Below are 19,763 nucleotides of genomic sequence, written 5' to 3' on the forward strand. Positions count from 1 at the left end.
GTGAAAGTTCTACAGTGGCCATATATCAGACATAATATCTTTTGACTGCATCTGCATTAATAGTCATGTCTGGTACCCGTCCTTCTTCATCTACCAAGTGCAAGGCCCCTTTTGGTAGCACTTTCTTGATGATGTAGGGTCCTTGCCAGTTCGGTGCGAACTTTCCTTTAGCTTCAACCTGGTGCGGAAGGATGCATTTCAAAACTAGCTGGCCTACCTCAAACTGCCTTGGGCGCACTTTCTTATTGTAAGAACCGTGCCATTCTTTGCTGGTATAACTGGCCGAAACACACTGCTGCTAGCCGTTTTTCATCGATCAACATTAGTTGTTCTAATCGGGTCTTGACCCACTTAGTGTCTTCAATCTCTGATTCCACAATAATTCGGAGAGAGGGAATTTTGACTTCAGCGGGTATTACAGCTTCAGTTCCATATACAAGCAGATACGGAGTTGCACCAACAGATGTGCGAACAATCGTTCGGTATCCCAAAAGAGCAAAAGGCAACTTTTCATGCCATTGTCTGGAACCTTGGATCATCTTCCTAAGAATCTTCTTGATGTTCTTGTTCGCCGCTTCAACGGCTCCATTGGCTTTTGGTCAGTAAGGGGTAGAATGGCGATGCATGATTTTAAATTGTTCGCATACCTCCTTCATCAGATGACTATTTAGATTGGCTGCATTATCAGTGATAATGGTCTTTGGGATACCAAAGCGACATATGATGTTGGAATGAACAAAGTCTACAACTGCTTTCTTGGTGACTGCTTTGAAAGTGATGGCCTCCACCCTTTTGGTGAAGTAATCAATCGCAACCAAAATGATTCTATGCCCATTTGAAGCCTTTGGCTCGATTGGCCCAATAACATCCATTCCCCAAGCAACGAAAGGCCAAGGAGAGGACATGGGATGCAACTCCGAAGGAGGCGAGTGAATCAGGTCACCATGAATCTGGCATTGGTGACACTTGCGAACAAAACTGAAGCAATCTCGCTCCATAGTAAGCCAATAATACCCTGCCCGCAGAATCTTCTTCGCCAAAACATATCCATTCATATGAGGTCCGCATACCCCCGAATGCACCTCGTTCATGATCTGCTCCACTTCTGTGGCATCTATGCATCTCAACAAGTTTAAATCTGGGGTCCTCTTGTACAGAATTTCCCCATTCAAGAAGAAACCACTGGCGAGCCGCCTTATAGTTCTTTTTTGATCTCCTTTGGCATGCTCTGGATATTCTCTTGTTTTCAGGAATCGCTTTATGTCATGATACCATGGTTCACCATCTGGTTCTATCTCAATTGTATTGAAGTAACCGTGTTGATTCCGAACTTGGATTTCTAGTGGATCAATTGAGTGTTGCCTGGATAAGGGAGCATCAAGGCTAAAGTAGCCAAGGCATCGGCTAGCTAGTTGTGAAACCTGGGGATGTACCTGAACTCGATAGATTTGAATCTTTTGCTCAAGTCTTGCACACATTGTCTGTATGGAATAAGCTTGATGTCTCGAGTCTCCCATTTGCCCTGGGCTTGCCAGATAAGCAAGTCGGAATCTCCCATAACCAATAGTTCATGCACATCCAGATCGATGGCCATTTTCAAACCCATGATACAAGCTTCGTATTCTGCCGTAGTTTTGGTACAGAAGAACCGAAGTCGGGCCGTTGCAGGGTAATTATGTCCAATAGGTTAGATGAGGATTGCCCCGATCCCAACTCCTTTGATATTGACAGCCCCATCAAAATACATTTTCCATATAGGGTGATCGTCCGGAACCACTTCCTCTATTGAGTTGACCTCTTCGTCTGGGAAGTATGTGCTAAGTGGCATGTACTCATTATCAACTGGATTCTCTGCCAAATGATCTGCCAAAGCCTGTGCTTTCATCGCGGTGCGAGTGACATAGACGATGTCAAACTTTGTGTGTCACGGCCCAAAATCCACTAAGGGTCGTGATGGCGCCGGACAACGCAGTCAGGCAAGCCAACCAAATTACTTAATTAAATTCTCGTTTTAAATATTTCTGAAATCTCTCCTTTTATACGTTAAGCTATACATAGTAAATTTCACTAAATAAGAAAATGAAACCTTTAACAACTTTTAAAATTCTGAATAAACCCATAGACATCCCCAGAACCCGGTGTCACAAGTGCATGAGCTATTTCTAAGAAATAATACAATACAACATCCGTCCGGAATACAATTGGACAGAAAGTAAATACAATGCACTGAAAGGGACTGTACTAGCTGCGGGTCGTCTCAAGTAATGCAGCTCACCTAGTCCCAGTATCATCCATGCTGCTACGCCCAGTAGGCCACTAGAAGCATAATTGCCTGTGTAAAAAAAAATGCACAGAAGTGTAGTAAGAGTACAAAAACAACGTGTACTCAGTAAGTATCCCGCCTAATCTCGAAGAAGTAGAGACGAGATGGCAACTTCGACACTTACTAAAGGTCCAGTAATAATATTATTAATGCGATGACTCACGGAATTATTAAGAACAACAGTAGATTCAAGTGAATTACTAAACAGGTAAAAGTTCCTCTTTATTAAAAGTCTCCGGATTTATAATCCATTAGTTAACAATTTTCTCAAATCGGGGAGAGCAGATATTAGTATCAACAAATACCAAGGCAAGCAATACAAGCCTGCGAAACTCATGCCGAGGTCGTACGGCCCGATCCAACAATATTTTGCACTGTGCACTGCCAGAGGGTCGAATGACGCGAACCATAGATGCATCGATTTAATCTACCGAGGCGTTCGGCCCGTTCCACAATAGATAAACACATTCAAATAGTCAAGTCAATAACTCATCAAGGAGCAATTATTCAGAAAAAGGCAAGTTTCTCTTTTAAAAGTCAAGAATTGATATCGAGTCTATTAGAAATTCATTTACACGTTCAATATGTTCAAGCATTTTTAAATTTGTCGACAAGGTTGCATTTATTACAAGTAAGCATGCTTCTGTGTCCTTGACTACACGGACTTAAGCATAATAGTAGCTACGCACGGACTCTCATCACCTCGTGCGTACGTAGCCCCAGCAAATAGTAGCACATTACCAATTAACTCACCTATGGGGACAATTCCCTCTTACAAGGTTAGAAAGGAGACTTACCTCGCTCCGAAGTTCCAAAACCGGCATTCCACGCCCTTCCGAAGACTCAAATCGATGCACAATGATCCAAAGCTAGCCAACAATTATGTAAACCCATTAATATATGCTCAAACGCTCATAACAATTCAATTTATATCAATTCCCAACTCCGCTCGAAAAGTCGATAAAAATCACCCTCGAACCCACGAGCCCGGATTCCAAAAATTATTGAAAATAAATATTACCCATAACTCATTTGGTCTATATCCAGAAATTCAACCAATTTCGTCCATGAATCGACCCTCAAATCAAGGATTTACCATTTTTCAAATTTGGGGCTCAAAATCCCAATTTCTACAATTCAAACACGGATAAAAATAGAAACCAACAGAAATAATCACGGAGAAACATCAAATAAAGGTCAAATATTTACCCCCTTGTTGAGATGAGAACAACGCCGCGAAAATCACCTCAAATGGAGCTCTAGAACTCAAGATATGCCCAAAATACTAAAATTCTCGGTTTAAAACACTGTCCAGGCGATTTTTCTTCACCGCCTTCGCGGGAGACCTTCGAGTTCGCGAAGGGATATTTTTCGTGTTGACCGGTCAGCCAGAAATCCTTCTTTGCGTTCGTGAAACCCCTCCCGCGTTCGCGTAGAACAAATCTTCACACCAGAAACCAACAATGTTTCCTGAGACGGAAATGAGCATAACTCCCTCATACGATGTCCAAATTAGAGAATTCTTTTTGATATGGCTCCGTAATTACGATACGGATCAAATGGTTCAATAAAAACTTAATTTGGAGCTCATTTGCTTAATATGGTACCCTTTATGTCCAAAGAAACGATGTTGAAACATCAATTAAGAGCGCGATACAACCCGAAACACACCCGAGGCCCCCGGGACCCCAACCAATCATACCAACCAGTGCCAAAACACATTACGAACTTGCTCGAGGCCTCAAATCATAGCAAACAACGCTAAAGCCATGAATCGACCTCCAATCCAAGCTTTATGAACTTTAGAATTTCAAATTTCTACTTTCGATGTTTAAACCTATCAAATCACGTCCGATTGACTTCAAATTTTGGACACAAGTCATATTCGACATTACGGACCTACTCCAACTTTCGGAATCGGATTCCAACCCCGATATCAAAAAGTCCACTTCCGGTCAAACTTCTCAAAAACCTTCAAATATCTATGTTTCGCCAAATGACTCCAAAATGACCCACGGACATCCGAATTCACTTCCGATCGCGCTCCCAACTCCAGAATCACCATACGGAGCTACTTCCAGACTCGGAATCCCAAACGGACATCAATAACACTGAAATGCACTTCAACCCAAACTTATGAAATTTCCTCCAAAAAGCTAACTTCCACAATAGGCGCCAAAACGCTCCCGGGTCATCCAAAACCCGACCCGGGCATACGCACAAGTCCGAAATCATCATACGAACCTGCTGGAGCCTTCGAATCCCAATTCTGAGGTCGTTTACTCAAAAATCCAATCCTAGTTGATTCTTTCAACTTAAAGCTTTCGAAATGAGAATTCTCCTTCCGAATCAACCCCGAACTTCCCGAAATTCAGTTTCGACCATGCGTACAAGTCATAATGCCTGAATTGAAGCTGCTCATGGCCTCGAACTGCTGAATGGTGCGCTAGGGCCCAAAACGACGTGTTGGGTCGTTACACTATGAGCAGGATTTGCCATTTTGCGAGCCTGCCAGTGGGCATTGGCTTTTGGAAGATGTACTTCAAAGGATCCATTCTGGATATGAGGTAAGTAGTGTAGGCCAAAAGATAATGTCTCAGCTCCTGAGCGACCCAAGTCAAGGCACAACATGTCCTTTCTAAAAGGGTGTACTTAACCTCATAATTGGTGAACTTCTTGCTAAAATAATAGATTGCCTGTTCCTTTTTGCCTATTGCATCATGTTGCCCCAGAACGCATCCAAAGGAATTATCCATCACCGATAGATATAAAAACAAAGGCCTACCAAGTTCAGGCGGGACCAGTACAGGGGGTTTTGACAGATAATCTTTGATCCTGTCAAAAGATTTTTGGAAATCGTCTATCCACCTGATAGCAGCATCCTTTTTCAGCAACTTAAAGATGGGCTCGCACGTGGTTGTGAGCTGAGCAATGAACCTACTGATGTAGTTCAACCTCTCGAGCAAACTCATGACTTCCTTTTTATTCTTCGGCGGTGGCAGATCTCGAATGGACTTTATCTTAGATGGATCCAATTCGATGCCTCTCCGGCTGACTATAAAACCAAGAAGTTTCCCAGATGGAACCCCAAATGTACACTTGGCTGGATTAAGCTTAAGGTCATACCTTCGAAGCTGTTCGAAGAACCTTTTCAAATCACACACGTGATCAGCTTGTGTCTTTGATTTTATGATGACATCATCGATATATACTTCAATCTCTTTGTGCATCATGTAGTGAAAAATGGTGGTCATGGCCCTCATGTAAGTTGCCCCTGCATTCCTTAAACCGAATGGCATGACCCTGTAACAATAAGTACCCCATGGGCTGGTGAAAGCGGTCTTTTCTGCATCATCCTCATCCATTAGAATTTGGTGGTACCCAGCATAGCAATCCACGAACGATTGTATCTCATGCTTTGCGCAATTATCTACAAGAATGTGGATGTTTGGCAAAGGAAAATTATCCTTTGGACTTGCTTTGTTCAGGTGCCTATAGTCAACACAGACTCTGTGTCACGACCCAAACTGGAGGGCCATGACTAGCACCCGGCCATACTTACCGAGCACCAACATACATTTTATCTAACCTTCTTTATTATCTTTTAGGGCTGACGAGGTCAATATAAATGGTAGACATGGGTCATGGACAACCAACAATAAAATATGATGGCATGAACATACATAACATGGGATGACTAGACAATCAAGAAACTATATATAAGGTACGAGCTACCACACTACCATGAGAGACTATACAACAAAAACCAGCCGACAAGGCCTACCAAACTATACATGAGTCGACACCTGTCTATAAGCCTCTAAAGGAACATAAGTGTTGCAACATAGCCGGAATAGGGCCCCGACATACCCATAATATCTATAACAAAAATGCATACCAAGACCAAGGCAAGTCCGAAGAAGGGATCTCGCCAATCACCGCTGAACTGGACAGCCTACTATGGTGGGGGAGCTGCACCTGCCTGTCTATCAGGACCTGCAGCACGACATGCAGCGTCCACAAATAAAAGGACGTCAGTACGAATAAAGTACTGAGTATGTAAGGNCACTTAAAGCAGTAAAATTCGTGAAATCATGTGAAATCTCCGTTTTAAAGGCAGGTAAATCGGGTAAAATAACTAATAAGTGGTATATAGTAAAACTGACCCCTCGGGCCCAGTATCAACCGCTCAGCACAGTAACTCAGATTACTCTCAGAATAGTATCATATAATAACCACTGCGGCGTGCAGTCCGATCCATATCTCGCTGCGGCGTGCAGCCCGATCCATCGCTGCGGCGTGCAGCCCGATCCATATGGGTACCCGCGCTCACTGTGGGGGTGCAGACTCCGGAGGGGCTCCTACAGCCCAAGCGCAATATTGCTGCGGCGCGCAGCCCGATCCACATAAACATTTGCTGCGGCGTGCAGCCCGATCCATATAAGTATTTACTGCGGCGTGTAGCCCGATCCATAATATATATAACATCCTCACTGTTGGGTGCTCAACCCCTCTCAGTCATTTTAGGACATAATAGCATAAGATAGGGATCTCAGCCCACATATTCCCCTCATTTAGGATTAACAACTATAAAACCGGTTCACATTGTTTTAAACAAATAGAAACATGACTGAGGATGTGATTTTCAATAAGTAAAGTGAGGAAAAAATCAGTCATAATGCCCCTAAGGGTTCTACAAGTCGGCACGAGGCCCCAAACATGGCAACTAGCCCAAATCATGATGATAAACAAAACAGCTTAGTCAAATACACAGTAAAATATCAAACGGGACAGACCGAGTCACAATCCCCAGTAGTAAACAACCCCGCGCTCGCCATTAAGCGTGTGTTTCACCTCAATATAGTACTACGTTGTGCAAATCCGGGGTTTCAAACCCTCAGGATATCATTTACTATCATTACTCACCTCAAGCCGGCCAAAATCCTAGCTCGCTATGCCCTTGCCTCGCAAATCGATCTCCTCGCGCGCCGAATCTGGTCAAAACCACAACGAATACGTTACAATAGGCTAAGGGAACATAACCCAATCGAAAAGGCTTGAAAAATATCGAAATTCACGAAATTGGCAAAACCGGAGCCCCGGACCCAGTTCTCGAAAAATCAGAAAATTAACATCAATGGATTCTTTATCTCGCCATGAGTCTATACATATCAAAATTACCAAAATCGGAGTCCATTTGACCCCTCCAATTCTACTTTGAAATACCAATTCCCAAGCCCTAGCTTTACCCTCTTTTGAAGAATTTCCACAAATTTCAATGTAAATTCTACCATTAATTCATGTATTTAGGCCAAGGAACTCACCTCCAATCACACCTAGTCAAAATCCCCTTCAAATTCCATCCAAGAGCTCTCAAGGTCGATTAAAAATGGTGAAAATGGACTTAAGCTCGCGGAACAAAATGAGCTTTAAAACCCTTCTGAGAACAGTAATTTTCGCATCTGCGGTTCCATTTCCGCACTTGCGGCTACCGCTTCTGCGGTTATAATTCCGCTTCTGCGGATCTTCATTAAACCAACAACCGCTTCTGCGGTCCCCTATCCGCATATGCGGACCCCCGCTTCTGCGGATACCAGTCCGCTTCTGCGGAAGCACCAAGGCCTCACCTTTTCGCACCAGCGACTATTCTACCACATCTGCGGCCTCGCAGATGCGGCTCCCCCTACCGCATCTGCGAATTCTTCCATCCCAGCCAATGACCGCACTTGCAATCTTTCTTCCGCACCTGCGCCACCGCATCTGCGGTTCCTTTTCCGCAGATGCGGAAATACCAGATACCAAATATACAGCAATCTTACCAAGTCCAAAATCATCCCGATGGCCATCCGAAATCACCCCAAGGCCCCCGGGACCTCAACCAAAAGTGCCAATCCATCTTAAAACATCATTCAAACTTGCTCCAATCATCAAAACACCACAAATAACACCAAAACCCTCAAATTACATCGGATTCAAGCCTAAGTTCTTCTAAACTTTCGAATTAAGCATTTGATCAAAAACCCGACCAAAACACCTCCGAATGACCTGAAATTTTGTACGCACATCCAAAATCTCCTAAGGAAGCTACAGCAACTCTCGGAATTCCATTCCGACCCTCGGATCAAAATCTCACCTATCAACCGGAATTCGCCAAAATACTAACTTCGCCAATTCAAGCCTAATTCTACACCGGACCTCCCAAATAAATTCCGATCACACTCCTAAGTCACAAATAATCCCCCGAAGCTAACCGAATCATCGGAAATTACATCCGAGCCCTCTAACTCATAAGTCAACATCCGGTTGACTTTTCCAATTCAAACCTTCCTTAAAGAGACTAAGTGTCTCATTTCCTTCTAAAACCAATCCAAATCGACTCATTCACCCAAGACTCCTATAATGAAACATAAGGAAGCAGAAAATGGGGAAAACGGGGCGGTAACTCACGTGACGACGGGCCGGGTCGTCACACTTGTAAAACTCTTTTAATCTTTCTTTTCATAAAATTCTGCCCTCTCTACTTATCTTCACAAGTTTTCAACTTATTGCAATATGATATGCAAATCCTTATTTGAGCCTTACTTGTAAAGTCACAATTGTAACATGGCCGGGACCACACTAGTAGATCTTGAGGGGTGCCTAACACCTTCCCCTCGAGATAATTTCTAGCCCTTACCCTAATCTCTGGTTTCTTCAATTCAAACCCTTCTTAAAGTGTCCTCATGGACTATAATCATTAGGTGGCGACTCTCCAATTTCAAAACCCAATTCTCGCAAGGGAATAGAGTTGTCCTCCCAAATATCGTAAACCCGATTTCGCCTTAGAAAAAGGGGGCGTCGACAACTCATACTTTTTCTTATGAAGGAAAAGGAAAGAGGGCGAGATATGAGTCACGTTGAGGTCTTCGAGGAGTTGCATAAGAAAAAGAAGAAGGATGGTACAAAAGAACACTGGGTGTAGACGCGTGCATCAGACACATATGTAACATTCTAACTTCATAATTATTTATGGTTTATTAATATTAGTTTGTTTACATAATAGTTATGTTTTTCATTTCAGGAAGATTATCATAAAAGGTTGGAAGAATGGCAACAAACTGCCACGACCCTAAAATTCACTGAGGGTCGTGATGGCGCTGGACACCACCGTCAGGCAAGCCGACCAAATTACTTAATTAAATTCTCGTTTTAATACTCTTGAAATCTATGATTTTCCTCCAAATTTACAAATAAAAAAGATAATCGCTTCAATTCGAATTAAATGATAAGCAATTAATACAAAATACTTCATAACCATCCCAGAACCCGGTGTCACAAGTACATGAGCATTTTCTAAGAATTTGAATAAAGTACAACAGCTATCCGGAATACAAATAGGCAGAAAGTAAATAAAATTCTGAGAGAGACTATACTAGCTGCGGGCCGCCTCGAGGAAATACAGCTCACCTAGTCTCTGAGTCGCCCTTGCTGCTATGCCCAATGGGCAAATAGAAATACCTGTACCTGTGCAACAAAATGCACATTAAGTGTAGCATGAGTACGAAAACAACGTGTACTCAGTAAGTATCCCGCCAATCTCAAAGAAGTAGAGACAAGATGGCAACTTCGACACTTACTAATGGTCAAATAATAATATTATTAAAGCGATAACTCACGAATTTATTAAGGACAACAGTAGATTCAAATGAATTACTAAACAGGTAAAAGTTCCTTTTGATTAAAAATCTCCGGATTCATAATCCATTAATTAACAATTATCTCAAGTCAGGGAGAGCAGATGTCAATATCAATAAATCTCAAGACAAGTAATTCAATCATGCACAACTCATGCCGAGGTCGTATGGCCCGATCCGCATAAATGTAAAATGTGCACTGCCGAGGGTCGAGCGGCCCGAACCATAGATGCATCTATTACCCCGCTCGCGAATCATACATGCGACGAGGTTAAATTTTAAATAAACAATCACCCTGCTCACGTACCATACATACGTCGCAGGTACACATAGAAATACATGCTCAAACAACAAATTAAGAATTTTACGGGAAACATTTATCCCATTAGAAGCCAATTCAATAAAGTTAATCCTCTTAGAAATTCATTTACCAATTCGATAGGATTTAAGAAATTCAACTGTCAATAAGATTACAATTATTCCAAGTATAGCATGCTTTTGGGTCCTAGACTACCCGGACATACACATATTAGTAGCTACGCACGGACTCTCGTCACCTCGTGCGTACGTAGCCCCCACAAATAGGAGCACATAACCAATTATTTTACCTATGGGGACAATTCCCTCTTACAAGGTTAGAAAGGAGACTCACCTCACTCCGAAGTTCCAAAACCGGCATTCCACGCCCTTCCGAAGACTCAAATCGATGCACAATGATCCAAAACTAGCCAACAATTATGTAAACCCATTAATATATGCTCAAACACTCATAACAATTCAATTTATATCAATTCCCCACTCCGCTCGAAAAGTCGATAAAAATCACCCTCGAACCCATGAGCCCGGATTCCGAAAATTTTTGAAAATAAATATTACCCATAACTCATTTGGTCTATATCCAGAAATTCAACCAATTTCGTCCATGAATCGACCCTCAAATCAAGGATTTACCATTTTTCAACTTTGGGGCTCAAAATCCCAATTTCTACAATTCAAACACGGATAAAAATAGAAACCAATAGAAATAATCATGGATAACATCAAAATAAAGGTCAGATATTTACCCACTTGTTGAGATGAGAATAACGCCGCGAAAATCACCTCAAACGGAGCTCTAGAACTCAAGATATGCCCAAAGTACTAAAATTCTCGGTTTAAAACACTGTCCAGGAGATTTTTCTTCATCACCTTCGCGGGAGACCTTCGTGTTCCCGAAGGGCAATTTTTCGCGTTGACCGGTCAACCCAGAAATCCTTCTTCGCGTTCGCCGAAACCCTCTCGCGTTCGCGAAGAACAAATCTTCACACCAGAAACCATCAATTTTTCCCGACACGAAAATGAGTATACTCCCTCATACGATGTCCAAATTAAGACGATTCTTTTTGCTATGCCTCCGTAATTACGATACGGATCTAATGGTTCAATTAAAACTTAATTTGGAGCTCATTTGCTTAATATGGTACCCTTTATGTCCAAAGAAACGATGTTGAAACATCAATTAAGAGCGCGATTGTGAGCACGTGATTTTTGCCCTATACGAAATACTCCTATAAAATCCCAAGAAAATAGATTTTTGTTAATTATTCGCCGTTTTAGGAATTTTTGTAGAATTTTATTTAATTGTTTATATTTTGTGCATGTTTAAGTTTTATTCAAATCATGAAAAATACCAAAAACATCACACATGGCATTTAGGCTTTATTTTACATTTTTAGGATTAATCGGTAGTTGCTTGTTTTATAAAAATTAAAAATTACAAAAAAAAAAATGCTTCATTTTTACACTTTTTCCTTTTATTGATTTTTTCTCTTTTAATTTAGGAATAAGTAGCTTTTATAATTTTTTATAATTAGTTAATTAGTTTAATTTCACATTTATAGGTAATCTAGGATTTTAATTAGGATTTTTAATTAAAGAAAAAAAAACAAAAACAAAGAAAAAAGGAAAATAAGAAGAAAATTTGAAAGATGGTATTTTAATTCAAATTTAGATTGTTCTTATACCTAAAATCTAGCCCAGACCACTCAAAGCCCCAATACCATATCCAATACCCTCTTGGCCCACACTCTATTTTTATAAAAAGCAAGACCTAGAGAAAAGGGGGGAGAATTAGACCCTACCGTCTAAAAAGAGGGCAAAGAAAGGCGCATCTTTTGGGGGAGTCTTCTTCTCCAATTTTATCCTGAAGACCTCAAAAAAACCAGACCTTACCCTCAAAAAAACCAGACCTTACCCTTAGACAACCAAAGGCGGCGAATCTTCATTTCCTCATTTTGGAACAAGACAACAGGATTCTTCCTCCCCTATCTGCCTTCATCTCCTTCTTTCATCACCATAGAAAGTGGCCGAAACAGCCCTGAAGTCTCCATGGCCGGCGAGTTTCGCCGGAAATCGGCTAAAACTAACACCTAGTCAGCCACCAATAGACCCCTCCTCTTTTTCTCGCTCATCTCGGTATTTTTCGAAGAAGAATAGGAGAGATTTTCAAAAAAAAAGGGGCTCCTGTCTATCGTTTCTGGGTTTGAAAAGCCAAGTTAATCTGCAAATTGGCAAATTGCTGGCGCCGACGCTTGTTGTTTAGCTGAGCTCCATCTTTCCTCTCGCGTGATTTGGTTATTCGAGTTTGTCTCTGTTGCTGGTCAAAGGTATTAATCTTGACCTCGAAATGTAATTGTTGTTTGGACATCTCTATACTATAATTTGCCGGAATTCGTTTGTGCAAATATTGTTGGATGGTTTTCTCTGTCACCGTACATCTCACAATGAACGAGTTGTTTGGGAATAAGGACTGTTGGAAGTTGTTCATATTTTACATGTTCTATAATTAATTTTGTTTGATGGCTATCATGAGTTTGTTCCATTGCTGGATGCTTTTAGTTTGGATGGTTTAATGTTGAGAACACACAGCAAATAGTATGCTCTGTCTATGTGTCATTCATGTTAAGCCATAGAAGATCATCATCATTTTCATTGTTATTCTCTATAAAAATTAGCACTTCAATTATTATTTTTTGGTTGTTGTTGTGAGTTGTTAGTAAACGTTCCCTATTCTGACCAGAGCTCCTATTAAACCATAAGCTCCACTTTCAATTTTGACAATGCACATGAATGCAGAAATAGGTCAGTAGCGTAAATGAACTTTTGGTTTTCAACCTTAGCTTGGCCAATGTCGTGTTAATCTTGATCTACAACCCTTGATTAGAATGGTTTAAGTTAACTAAATACTAGTCACCTTGAGATATAGATATCCCCAAAGCCTTTAAGCACAATCAAGAATGTTGCAGAAAGTGGATTTAAGTAAATGGGTGCATCCCTGCATGAACAAATATTTCAACAAAGTCACAATAGTTCATTTGAATAAAAGGAATTTACTTTTCATATACAAGATCACACTTTCATTTGAGATTGAGCCGCGTCTGAACATCCGTAGATTGTTTTAGTTGAGTAAAGCCCTTTAGAATAATTTGAGGCGTGCCGTGCCAAATAAAATCTTAAAATGTATGGTCCTCATTTAATTACTATTTTAATCCTTAGAATTCGAGGCGTGCCATTTAGCAAATTTCCATGGCCCTCGCAAAGTTAAAAACGCGTAGTTGCTTTAGGCGCGTAACTTAAATTACTTTCCTAAACTCGGGTGCACATTTATGTGACCCAAATCCAAATCCCAACAATGTTATATAAATGTGTTGCGGACTGCGGGAGCATTTATGTGACGTGGTCCAAGACATATTTTAAATGACGTTACAATTTTCTTTAAAAAATGAATAAAAACGGTTAAAGGTTTAAAATTGCACCATAAGCTAAAACATGTACTAAAATCAGATAATAGGCCATTTATAACAGTTGAGCGACCGTGCTAGAACCACGGAATCCGGGGATGCCTAACACCTTCCCTCGGGTTAATAGAATTCCTTATTCAGAATTTTTGGTTCGCAGACTTCAAAAGGAAGTCGAAATTTCCTCGATTTGGGATTTAAAATAAATCGGTGACTTGAGACACCAAATAAACTATCCCAAGTGGCAACTATGATAAATAACTAATCCCATTTTGAATAATGTCACTTAAATTGGAAAAACTCCCTTATACACTATCCTTCGTGGTGGTGTGTAAAAAGGGAGGTGTAACAGCTCTGGCGACTCTGCTGGGGAACCAAACCCAGAACTTCGGTTCAGGGTTCAAGAATTCGAGGTTAGAGTAGCTGTTATGATTGGCTTTATCTGTTATCTGATTTTTCTACATGTTTGAGCCCAATGTGCTAAATGCTTTTACTGCTTTGATATTCTGTGAACTGTAATAGACTGCTACGAAACCCTCTTCTCTCTGAGTCTTCTAAATCATTTGGGAAGTGTGCACTTCGTGTGACTTCTCTTCTGTTAGAGTCTTATCCCAATTCTAGAACGAGGTTCGGACAAGTTGCAAAGACGGTGAATCCCCATCGGATTCGATCAAAGCTATAAATAAAGTGAGTGAAGAATAAATTGAAAAAAAAGAGAAAAAGAAAAATTGAGTGAAAAAAGAAAGAAAAAGAAAACAAAAAAAAGAGAGCGACAAGAAATAAAAAAAATGACAAACAAAATAGAAAAAAATGATAGTGCCAAAAAATAAAAGAGCGGCAAAAATGAGATATTCAAGAGTGATTAAAGAGAGGCAGAAATGAAGAAAAGAGGTACAGAGTGAAAAGGGCTAGTTAAGGCCGGGATGAAACATGCAACCGTTCAAACACATGGTAGAAGCGTTTAATTGTTAGGTGCATTGCATCTCAACGTGCGATTTTCTATATGTTAAATCTCTCAAAACTAACAAGGTTGTGGTGTGAGCAAATTAGCCAGGTTCTGTTCAGGTGGTTGGTTTTGTTGGTATGCGATGATGAACACGCAACTTTGCACGCGGCCACAACATTATACACAAAGCCGAACTCCACCTCCTAGAAATACCCATCCTTACCAAGCTCCATATAATCCCCAATCAAATGTTCCCCAGTACAATCCTCGGCCAAGAAAGCCTTTCAAAAGGAATCAGTTCACCCCTATTGGTGAATCATACTCGGGCTTGTTCCAAAAGCTAGTCAGGCGAGGTCTGCTACAACCAGTGGCCCAAAATCGGCCGAACGCAGAGTCCCCCTCGCACCAAGCTGATGCTAGATGTGAATACCACTTTGGAGAAGTGGGACACAATACAGAGGACTGTTGGAGCCTCAAAAGGGCAGTAGAAGATATGATTGAAGCTGAAAGAATTATTTTTCGGGATGAAGAAGCTCCTGATGTGATGAACAATCTATTGACTGCCTACAACATCGGGCCAGTATTTGGAATGATTTGTGAAGATGATGAATTTGATCCGGCACTGAAGGCCGTTGCAGCCATTGCCGAGACAGAAGAAAAGCCAAAAAACGGTGGCCAAGCATGAAAGGTCCCCATCATACGGGAGTCTTAGTAGCTAGTCTTGCTATCATTTCTGCGTCCGGATTATCCCAGGGTGTGATCTGGATGTTTTACTCTATTGTCTTACTTTCCGATGTAAGCCCTTCTCCCTTCAAAAATTGAAAAAAAAAAATCAATAAAAAAAATAAATCAAAAATCAAATGAAATTAATATTTCATTGTCTAGGAATGTTTCTTTTCTTAATCTTGTTGCTTTTCTTATTCTCTTTTCAATTCTGTTAAATGCAGATTTCAATAACATGACATGCTTGCGGACTTCATGCCCAGATCCAGGAAGCTGTCAGACTTCGAAATAATGAATCAAGAGTCGAAATGCAAAGAAGATAAGTTTGAGGAAATAAAACAAAGAGTTGGAACAGCTGAAGGAAAATTGGTTCCAGAGTGGAAAGTACCATACATTGCAACAAGAGTATTGCCAAAAGAGTGTGTTGTACTTGGGACACATCGAAAGAAATGTCCCTAAAACAACTGTCAATGCAAATGCAGTGAAAAGGTACTATGTTGGATCCTCCATATAGTTCTAATATTCTCCGGTTGGGATGACGAAGACTTTCATTCTCGCTACCCAAACACTACCAACCCTTTGCAAACCCTTTGAACCGGCTCCCATTCTTTGATTACCCTCTTTGGAACCTGGAAGTGTTATTGAAAAATGAAATGAAAAAAAAAAGAGAAGAAAAAAGAGAAATAAAAAAAAAAAGGAGGAAAAGGCAAAGAAAATGAAAAAAAAGAAGAAGAGAAAAGATGAAAAAAAAGAGAGGAAAAAGAAAATGAAATGAAAAATGGAAAAGAAAGGGAAAAGAAAGAGAAAAAAAACAAAAGAAAATCAAAAACAAAAGTTTCCTGAACTACATTCGACTTGATTCCGAAAGGATACGTAGGTAGCCTCTCTCTGGGGTTCGGTCACACCAAAATAAGAATCCAAACTCTCCCAAAAAGTGAAACTGGGGCAAAAGTTATAATGGTTCGGCGATGGTTCGCCTGAAAGGTTCCAAAGTTGTAACTCAATCCAAAATTCTTTTACCCCAAATCCTGTTCAAGTCCTTTTGATCAATCGGTGAGAATATTCAATGATCGGAGAATGCAGTTACTTGGATCTGAGACAGTCAAATGAGAGAAATTTAAAATGAGAGAATCTTATTGGTGAAAATCCACACGGGCACCGTAAGACGATGTTGAGCAAAGAAATCAAAATGAGAGAGTCTTGTTAGTGAAAACTCGCAAAGAGCACTATACGGCGATGGTAAGTAGAGAAATGAGAGAGGTCAGCTCGTGAAAACTCGCAAAGGGCGCCCCTGATTGAAAAGAGGATCCTCACAGCCATCGGCGCCGACAAAGTCTTGGCAAGGTTTCTCGTATTTTGAAGCAAAAGTTGTGATGAATTTCTGAGAGGGACGGTTTACGCAGATCAGACATCCAGTCCAAAAGGTATGTCATGTTCATTGAAGTCCACATGTACTCCAGATAAGTCCTTCTTTCCTTTCCCCGAAAGGGACACTTCTTGTTTTAAACTCATTCTCCATTCCATTGTTTGTTTTCTTTGAATCCCTTTCGGTCAAACACTGTTCTGAAACTAAGACAAAGAAAGGATGGTAAGACTGATTTAGAGGGTTCTCATTTGGCGCGAGCTAATGTGCAGAAAGGCACCCAGCCTCGTCACGGGCATCAAGTCGACCCCGACTAGATATGGCGGCCGATGCCTCGAAATCAAAACTCTTGGAAGGAGAAAATCAAATTGAAGCGCCTATAAAGGCAGTTGAAGTTGAAAAAGGTTGAGTCCCACGTGGCTAACCGCCTCGGCAAAAGTTGAAGAAGCCAAGGTACCCCAAATGCTCTGAAATTAAAGTTGGACGAAAGAAGCGAGAAATGAAAGGCCTACAAAGGCGAAATAAAGTTGGAAGAGGTTAAGTCCCACGCGACTAGCCGTTGCAGCAAAGTTTGAGGAGCCAAAAGTTCTCCAATGTTCTGAAGAAAGAAAAAAAAATGAAAAAAAAAATGAAAAATAACCAAAAATAAAACGAAGTCAGAAAGGAAAGGCCTACTAAGGCAAAATAAAGTTGAAAAGGTTGAGTTCCACCGACCAACCGTCATGGCAAAGGCTGGAAAAGCTAGAGGCTCTCCAGGGTCAGAAATAAAATTGGTCCCCAGGGAACGAGCAGTTGCAGTTGAAATCTTCATCAAAGAAGTCAGGCCGAGATCAAGTGATTGAAACAATGAATGCCACAAAACCAACCACCGTTTCAAACTAACAATTGTTCTTTGTTTGAAAACATGAAACAGGTGCAATCCAAAGCAACCTTGCAAGAAGCAGGTGCAACCAAAAGAAACTGCGCAAGGGCTAGAAACAGCCTAGCAGCAATAATCAATCCAAAAGAGAAGCCTCCTTCAAATTCTTTCCTGCATTTTTACTCATTTTTCTTAAACTCAAAAAAAATGAAGAATGATGAAAAAAAAAAGGAAGAAAAGTTCCAAAATCATGGTAGCATAGGGCCTCCAATCTCTAGCTGCATCCTTCCAACATAGGTACCCATTCCCTCGTTACCCCCGGCATAACCCGAGGACCTTTTTTCCTTTTTCCCGGCATAACCCGTGGACCTCCCCGGCAATAACCCGAGGATCTTTTTCCTTTTCTCCCTGGCATAACCCAGGGACCNTGTGCTCTTCCGATCTGGCATAACCCAGGGACCCTTTTTCTTTTCTCCCGGCATAACCCGTGGACTTCCCTGGCATAACCCAGAGACCTTTTCCTTTTCTCCCAGCATAACCCGTGGACCTCCCCGGCATAACCCGAGGACCTTTTTTCTTTTCTCCCGGTATAACCAGTGGACCTCCCTGGCATAACCCAGGGACCTTTTTTCTTTTCTCCCGGCATAACCCGTGGACCTCCCCGGCATAACCCGAGGACCTTTTTCCTTTTCTCCCGGCATACCCCGTGGACCTCCCTGGCATAACCCAGGGACCTTTTTTCTTTTCTCTCGGCATAACCCGTAGACCTCCCCGGCATAACCCGAGGATCTTTTTCCTTTTCTCCCTGGCATAACCCAGGGACCCTTTTTCTTTTCTCCCGGCATAACCCGTGGACTTCCCTGGCATAACCCAGAGACCTTTTCCTTTTCTCCCAGCATAACCCGTGGACCTCCCCGGCATAACCCGAGGACCTTTTTCCTTTTCTCCCGGCATAACCCTTTGGACCTCCCTGGCATAACCCAAAGACCTTTTTTCTTTTCTCCCGGCATAACCCGTGGACCTCCCCGGCATAACCCGAGGACCTTTTTCCTTTTCTCCCGGCATAACCCGTGGACCTCCCTGGCATAACCCAGAGACCTTTTTCTTTTTATCCCGGCATAACCCGTGGACCTTTTTTCTTTCCTCCCGGCATAACCCTTGGACCTCCCCGGCATAACCCGTGGACCTTTTTTTTTCTCCCGGCATAACCCGTGGACCTCCTTGGCATAACCTAGAGACTTTTTTTCTTTTCTCCCCGACATATCCCGTGGACCTCTACGGCATAACCCGAGGACCTTTTTCCTTTTCTTCCGGCATAACCCGTGGACCTCCCTGGCATAACCCAGGGACTTCCCCGGCATAACCCGAGGACATTTTCCTTTCGCTCCCTGGCATAACCCAAAGACCTTTTTTCTTTTCTCCCGGCATAACCCGTGGACCTCCCTGGCATAACCCAGAGGCCTTTTTTCTGTTATCCCGGCATAACTCGTGGACCTCCCTGGCATAACCCAAGGACCTTTTTCTTTTATCCCGGCATAACCCGCGGACCTCCCTAGCATAACCCAAGGACCTTTTTTCTTTTATCCCGGCATAACCCGTGGACCTCCCTGGCATAACCCAAGGACCTTTTTTCTTTTATCCCAGCATAACTCGTGGACCTCCCTGGCATAACCCCAGGACCCTTTTTTCTTTACGCCGGCATAATCCGTGGATCTCCGCGGCATAACCCGAGGACCCTTTTATTTTCCTGCATAACCCGGTCATTTTTCCAGCATAACCTGGTAATCCTCCCAATTCAAGGCTTCACTCCTATTCCCAAGGATACACAATCCTGGCATTTATTGCTTTTAATGAAGAATAAATTCAGACCTTTGTCACAAATAACTCACGAAATTTTCCTAGTGAAAACTGGGGCAGAAAAATTTCGTTCGTTTGTTTGTTTTGGCATCTGAGCAGGTTTGACGCCGAGGCGCAGGATCCGAGGTGGCCGAAAGAATGAGCCTCAGTCCAGAATAAAGAAAAGAAGAAAAAGAACAAAAAGAAGCAAATTCAAAGTACTGAAGCAGACAAAGATGCGTATTGCTCAAAATTTGATCTTCG

General features: G+C 41.7%; 1 protein-coding gene and 1 pseudogene across 1 annotated transcript; one reads left to right on the forward strand and one right to left on the reverse strand.

Moving 5' to 3' along the window:
* On the reverse strand, positions 1,032 to 1,606 carry LOC109231878 (annotated as a pseudogene).
* LOC109231140 lies at positions 14,686 to 15,698 on the forward strand. The gene is made up of 2 exons (XM_019396702.1): positions 14,686 to 15,513; positions 15,666 to 15,698. The coding sequence occupies exon 1, from the start codon at positions 14,861 to 14,863 to the stop codon at positions 15,401 to 15,403; it is 543 nt and encodes a 180-aa protein (XP_019252247.1). The 5' UTR covers positions 14,686 to 14,860; the 3' UTR covers positions 15,404 to 15,513; positions 15,666 to 15,698.

Source organism: Nicotiana attenuata, chromosome 8, assembly GCF_001879085.1.
Source record: "Nicotiana attenuata strain UT chromosome 8, NIATTr2, whole genome shotgun sequence".
NCBI classification, from domain to species: Eukaryota; Viridiplantae; Streptophyta; class Magnoliopsida; order Solanales; family Solanaceae; genus Nicotiana; species Nicotiana attenuata.

Coding starts and splice junctions, on each gene's coding strand:
- LOC109231140 (XM_019396702.1), top strand. CDS start 14,861: ATGATGAACACGCAACTTTGCACGCGGCCACAACATTATACACAAAGC.